The sequence below is a fragment of the Protopterus annectens genome, chromosome 14.part0, assembly GCF_019279795.1.
Source record: "Protopterus annectens isolate FY-2018-M chromosome 14.part0, PAN1.0, whole genome shotgun sequence".
Classification (NCBI taxonomy): domain Eukaryota; kingdom Metazoa; phylum Chordata; order Ceratodontiformes; family Protopteridae; genus Protopterus; species Protopterus annectens.
In genome coordinates, this window is record NC_056748.1 from 610909049 (window position 1) to 610916338 (window position 7290).

The 7290-nt window shown below is 32.7% G+C and overlaps 1 protein-coding gene across 3 annotated transcripts in view; it reads left to right on the plus strand.

The window, feature by feature from the left end:
- Positions 1–6781, plus strand: part of LOC122789133 (WASH complex subunit 2A-like) — a 2558205-nt gene extending 2551424 nt beyond the window's left edge. For all 3 annotated transcript variants that reach the window (XM_044056354.1, XM_044056357.1, XM_044056356.1), the window contains one exon: positions 6103–6781. In XM_044056354.1, the coding sequence (XP_043912289.1) occupies positions 6103–6242 (140 nt within the window). In that variant the 3' untranslated portion in view covers positions 6243–6781. The remainder of the gene's footprint in view (positions 1–6102) is intronic.
- The last annotated feature ends 509 nt before the right edge of the window (positions 6782–7290 follow it).

Below are 7290 nucleotides of genomic sequence, written 5' to 3' on the forward strand. Positions count from 1 at the left end.
GTTTAATAGTCACAGTAAAACAAAAAAATACATGGATTTAACTTTATTATCTTTAAATACCAATGGCTTAAACAATCCTAGGAAGAGATCAAATCTACTGAAATATTTAAAACTGAACAAAGCACAAATTGTCTTCCTTCAAGAAACTCATTTCAGAACAAATGACAATTTCAAATGGAATTCTAAGGAATATATGATATTGGCGCCATCTACTTATATGGCAAAGACAAAAGGGGTAACAATTTTATGGAAAATAAATGTGATTAACCATTAAATCATTTATAAGTATTTAGATAAAGAAGGGCTTATGGCATTAGTAATAGTTAAATATAATAACAGAATATGAACCCTAGCCAATCTGTACTAGTTCCCAGGCATTGGAACAGGAACTGTTAAAAAACACATTTCATTTCCAGTAATTATAAAGGCAACGTAATATTAGGAGGAGATTTTAACTGTATATTTGATATTTCTGAAACTACAAATAAAAGACTGCTACGTATATCTGCTGTATCAAAAGCTTTAAACAAGTGGGAAGAATCATTTCATCTTGCAGATACTTTCAAATTTAAAGAAGAGAAATCTGTGTTGTTTTCCCATCAAGATCACAGATTTGGTACCCAAACTAGAATAGATAAAATATCTGTTGCCCATGCCTTACACTCTAAAATCATTAATTTCTCAATCACTCCCTGCCCCTTTTCAGACCACAATTCATTGATACTAAAATAAAATGGGTACAAATCATTAATCTTTAACTCCAGAATTCCAGCATATATAACTAAAATTAGAGTTCAAATCCTGGTTATTATCTGAATTACAGTTCTTCTTGGATAATAATTACACCACAGAGATAAATAAAATAATGATATGGGACTTATTAAAAGCTTACATATATGGTAAAACCCTAACTTGGTATAAAAAAAAATCAGAGAATGAGATTCTGAATTATTAGATCTACAATCCAAACTTTTATCAGTAAAAGCTGAAAAAAATCAAAATCATTTGAAGATTAAAAAGAAAGTAGAAGTACTAAACAATAAATACAACAAAATTATAACACACAAAACTGTTTAGCTTTAGAAAAACTAAAAATTAATACCTTGGCCACTTCTCCCAAATATCTACATAATTTATCCACAAGAATCAAAATACAAACAAAAGCTAATAATATTAAAAGTATCTTCTATGAAAAGAAAGGGGAAAAATGTCTCAGATATAGGTGACATTCTTGATGCCTATAGAAATCACTATATGGAACATTTCCAAAAAGAAAATATACATATCGATCAATTAATTCTAGCTGAAAAATGTTATAATATAAAAAATACCAGAAGCACCCATATCCTACAAAGAAATTACAGATACAATAAAAGAGGGCAAAAATAATAAAGCTCCAGGTATAGATGGCATAATTATGGAAATACATAAACTTTTTTCTTGAAAGATACTATCCCTCTTCCATTCCATAGAACTCTATTAGAAATTCAGTCACAAGCTTTAATACCACCCTCTTGGAGATATTCCTTAATCACATCAGTCCTAAAGGAAAGCAAACCCCAAATCTCTGTACCTCATATAGACCTATATCATTATTAAGTAATAACTATAAGATATTTATGACAATATTAACTAACAGAATGAAAATACCACTATCCAAAACAATAAATAATGATCAAACTGGATTTATATATCATAGACACACGCATGACAATATTAAAAGGATAATTTCTCTTATGGATTATGTTAATAAAGAAACACTCATAATTGGCTTAGATATAGAGAAATCCTTTGATTCCCTAAATTGGGACTATTATTCAAAATCCTAATGCTATTTGATTTTCCTGTATTCTTTTTTCATCTCCTAAAGAATATATATACAAATAAAGAGTATATATATATATATATATATATATATATATATATATATATATATACAAATAATTTAGCGTATGTCCTTTTACATCTGAATCTATATATATAACAAAAGACACTAAACAAGGATGGCCCATGTCACCAATTCTGTTTGCTCTTGCTATTGAAATATTGGCAGATTCAATTCGTAACAGTATAAAAATCAAAGGAATAGATGTTTATGAATAATAAAGTAATGCTATTTGCTGATGACATATTACTAACATTAATACAAAAGAGACAGAAAAAGTAGATATAATAATTGACAAATTTCACATGACTTCAGGACACCATTTCAATAAATCAAAATTGTTATTTTCAAATAAAAAAAAAAAAAACTGCAGACTAAGGGGGATCACATCATAGGGAAACAAGAATCTACCTTAAAATATCCAGGAATTGAGTTAAGCAAGGATAATAATGAATTTGTCTCAAAAATACAGTAATATCAGTGCAATTAAAATCTCTGTGGAAAAATGGAACAAAATAATATTAACATTTCAAGATAGACTACAGTTAATAAAAATGGTTTTACTACCCAATATCCTATATATAGTCTTGGCAATACAACTGTTACCAGAAAGGTGTATACTTAAAGAAATAAACTCATGCCTAATACAATTTTTATGGTTTCCCCAAAAGAAACAGAATAGCTTTAATATATCATATCAGACCATGGAAACAGGGAGGATTAAACTTTCCTGATATAGAAACATGTATAAAAGCATCAATATCTAAAACAGTCTCAGATTGGATAAGTCTAAATTACTGTGCAAATTGGAACAAATTACTAACTGTAATATCAATAAATGAATTTGATTTGCAAAAAAAATTTTGAATAACACATAAAAACAGTTTGCTATGGGACATATGTATTAGTATGCAATATAACATAACTAAACCCACTAAAACTCATATGATTAATTATCACATTGACTCGTTTAGGAAAATTATTAATGCAAATATAGATTTAAAAATCTGGTTTGATCTTTTAACACCATTTATGGTCACAAAGAACTTTCCACATAAAATATATTGAGAAATTATTAATTCCTGGGAACAGAAAGGATTTGTTTGTTGACTCTCATGTATCAAAGAACTAAAAGTTTTAGGTATGCAAGTAATAAAAACAACATACAGAATTCCACAACAGGACTGGCTAACTTTACAGAGTATTCTGTCATATTCACAAGATTTAAGTAGAATAATTAACAATTCTGCATTTAAAGACATACCTAAATTTAAGAAATACATATATAAAATCATATATAATGACTTTGACATGGGAAACAGTATTTCAGAATTTTACAAAAGACTGATAAACTGTAAAACAACACCCAAAACCTCATATTGGAAATATATAACAAAAGGACACTCAATACAGTTAACTGAAGATATTAAAACAAATATCTTATCAATAAAATATACATCCTTTACACAATACTAGAAAGTGCTTAGAATTGAATCTGTAGTTGCCCAAAATTCTGTACAGAACAGTAACCCACTGCAAGTTATAGTCAACAAATCTGAAATTTTTATTTCACTAGTCAGGCACAGAGCGCATCATTGTACCACATGAAAGAAAGCTGTCAAATTATTACTGTAAGGGCTTACATTTCTCTTGACTCATCTAACCTTCACTCTACTAAACTGTCCTTACTGTCCACCCTTGGCAAGTAACTTTAGAAACAGAGACATTCCTTATACCATTCATTCAAATGAAAACAGTATCATTACTTGAGTGAGGCCCTCCTTCATCAGATCTAAAGCTGAAGCAACTGTTTAAAGATTACCTCCCATAGCCCGGAGTTTTATAGCTCACAAAAAAAAAAGGAAATTCAAAAAGAGTCTGATATACCAAGCAGATGACTGTAAATGTAGTATTATAAAAGAATCTGATATCATTCCTAAAAGACTAAAAATTTTACACAAGGATAATGGTGTAACTCAGAACACCATGTGTCAATTATAGCACAGCCTCACATTTTAAGGTATGTTTCTAGTGGCATGCATAAATGTATGCATCTTCTAATATTCATAGGTAGGTACTAGGCTATTGGCCGTAGGGCCTATATAAGCCTAGCCAAAAAGGTACCCTGGCTTTCACCACCCAAGAAAATTATTTTCCTGTGCCCCTGTCGAGCAGAGCCACAGAAGTTATCCCTGGGGTGAATTTGCTATTTCCCATCCAATCATCAAGATTTTTCCTGAAGATTGCTAATGAGGAGCTTTGTTTGATATAGATAGGTAGTTTGTTCCAGAGTATGGTAAGTCTCTGGGACAGGAATCTATCCCTCCGGCATGTTCTGTTTATTGTGGTGACAAGGTTTAGGTCCCTAGAACGTGTAGTTCGGAGGGATTGGGATTTCTTTAAGTGGAGCATGTCCAACAGCTCTGGGTTTGACATAGCTTTGTATGTTAGGCAGAGATCACCTCTGAGTAGGCGATATGCGACCGAGTAAAGCTGGAGTTTTTTGAGACAGTCTGCGTAGGGCATCTGGTTGAGGCCAGTAGTCCTCTTTGTGAGGTATTTCTCCTGCCTTTCCAGTTGTAGATGTCTTATGAGGTACGTAACAAAAGGGGCGTTGTACTCTATAATGGGTCTAATGAGTGATGAGTAGAGGGGAACAATGACCTCTTTTTTCCTGGATGAGAAACCTTTTGTGATGAGGTGTGCCACGTAGAAGGCTTGCCTGACTACTGTGGAGATGTGATTATCAAAGGAGAGGCTACTGTCCACCTGTGTCCCAAGGTCTCATCACACTTTCAGTGTTAAGTAGACTACCACCTATGTGGTAGTTCATGGGTACAGAGTTTTTACCAAAGAGGATGACAGTGCACTTTTTGGCATTGAGCTTGAGGCCATGGCTTTGACACCAGGCATCTGTCTCATTGAGGCCCTTTTGTAGAATGTCCACATCATTAGGAGTTTCGATTATGGCTCCTAGTTTGCAGTCATCTTATAGTTTAAAAGTAAATGTGTCAAGTGACAGCAGGCAGATTCTTGTTTTCTCTGTGCATAATTTGTTACAATGTGAATCTCATGAGTTAGTTGTAAGACGGTAATGTTAAGAGACTCTTCAAATCTTATGTTTACCTACATATTTTTAGGTGGACAGGGTCTCATCTGCAGATACCTGTCTACTATTTGTTGTGATTTTATGATATGCTGTAACTGCTTGGTTGGCCCAGGTCATGGCTGAAAAGGCTCTGTGGACCAGCACACCAACCCATTTAACAGATGTTAATAAATAAATGCCTGTAATGTAAAATAGTTGTCTTGGAAAAATGTTGCAGTAACTGCAGGTTAGGGGATATCAAAACTTTAAACGCTTTGTTCTCTGGAGTCTTTCATCGCTTTATATAAAGACTGTCTCACCCCTAAAGGTTTCTGCCAAGGTGATGCCTTTACTAGATCTTGATATACAAGACTTTATCCTACTACAGAGATCAACAAAGTAAGATTGCTTCACTATTTATACTGTCCGGCTCCTGTTTAGAAAGCACCAAGTGTTCTATTAAAATGACTAGGTGAAAAGGGTTCCACATTAGCTGAGTGGAGAATTGTTGTTCATACCTAACATGTGGCCATTTCCTTTGTATAACTTGCATGTTCTCTCTCTGTCTGCATGGATTTTCTCCAGATACTGGACATTCCAAAAACATGCTAATTGATTGGTTGTACTAAACTGTCTTTAATTTACTCATGCCTGTGTGACTACTTTGTGGCTGAAAATGGTCTAGACTAGCGTACTAACATGATTAACAGATAATGAATTAAATAATTTCTCTGTTACCTGATACTGTTTCCATCTTTCACACTCAAGTGGGTGACGCATTCACATCCTGTGAAAGTTGCTGTGAATTCTTCCTTCAGAGAGCTACTTGGCAACTCTAGGTGCTACTTGCCTAACCTGTTGTGGACCATTATGCTCTTATTTCATCTCCAAATTACCATCAAAAACCTAGTGGATATGGGTCTGTACCCCACTTCTTTTCTGAGTGCAGTGTTTGTAACAGTACTAAAAGGAATTGTAGGGTTTAATTAGAAAGTATGATTAATAGAATTCTAAATAATGGATGCTTTCTGTTTTTTTCTAAATGTAGGGATAAACTAAAGTTTTGTTCAGGATGTGAGTGACAAGTTATTGTTTCTTGTTAATCATGCTATTGTGCTCTTTTTCTTAGATGACATCTTTTCAACCAACAGTAAAACCAAAACAACTAAGCCCAAGTCAAAATCAGGAAAGAAGGCACCTGATATTACAGCAGATGTCAAGACTTCCAGTATATTTGATGATCCTTTGAATGTCTTGGGAGGCAATTAAAATATTTTTCCAGTCATTGCTAACTACTCATCATTCTTGTTTAGTAATGTATTTCCATATTCTATTATTTCTGTACAATAGATACCATTTTTGTTTATACTGATTACATTAATACAAAGGAATGATGTGTAGAATACTTTCTGACATTCCATATGGGTGGTCCTTTGACGCACTACCTGCTGGGTTCTTCACTTAAAGTACAACTGTATATAATATTATAACTCTTGGTTTACCATCCACATTTCTGAGAACCCAGACATCTTTGCCACTTAACTGTCATATGTAACATTTTTTTTTCGATTAAATGTGCATAAAAAATTATGTTTTAAAAAGAATTCTTTAAGATGAGCTAGCCGTTTGTCATAGTGTTGACAATACTGAATGTTTTGTGTTTAGGCTGTGTATTGACATGTTTCTAATGCTTAAAACATTAAGTTAATATTTTTTGTAGAGAGCAGAAGAGAATTCCTGGTGGAATGATTTTGTCAATCTGCCATTTATTCTTAACTTCTATATAGTAAATCAGTTTTCACATCGTCCAATGATTCCAGATTTTTTGTGTAGGTATTGTTTTCAGATATTTATTACCACTAAAGCATTGTTTTTTTCTCAACATGTTCATGAAGATGATATCAGAGTTCTGACATTTTGTTTCTGGCTGCATACAAGTGTCAAATGTTATTAGCCAGTATTGCAACATTGCAGAGCATAGCAGTTTCAATATAGCATAAAGACTTGTAAGTTTTTGAAATTTGCTTCATTTTCTCCTGTTTTTGACTTTGAGCATTTAGTGTACTGCTTTGATATTTCATCAGGTCATAACGTATATGTTTGACATTTTCAGTCTGGATGTTTAACTTGAGCAAAGTATACCTAAGTAGTTTACAGTAAAATGAAGAAGTTCTGTTGCTAAGAGCTGTAACTCTTAATGGGCAAGCCATTAATTAGTTGTGACTTTTTGGTTTTTTTTTTTTTTTTTTTTTTTTTTTTTTTTTTTTTTTTAATCATTTTTATGCGTAATGTGATGGACTGGTATGTTCAGAGGTGG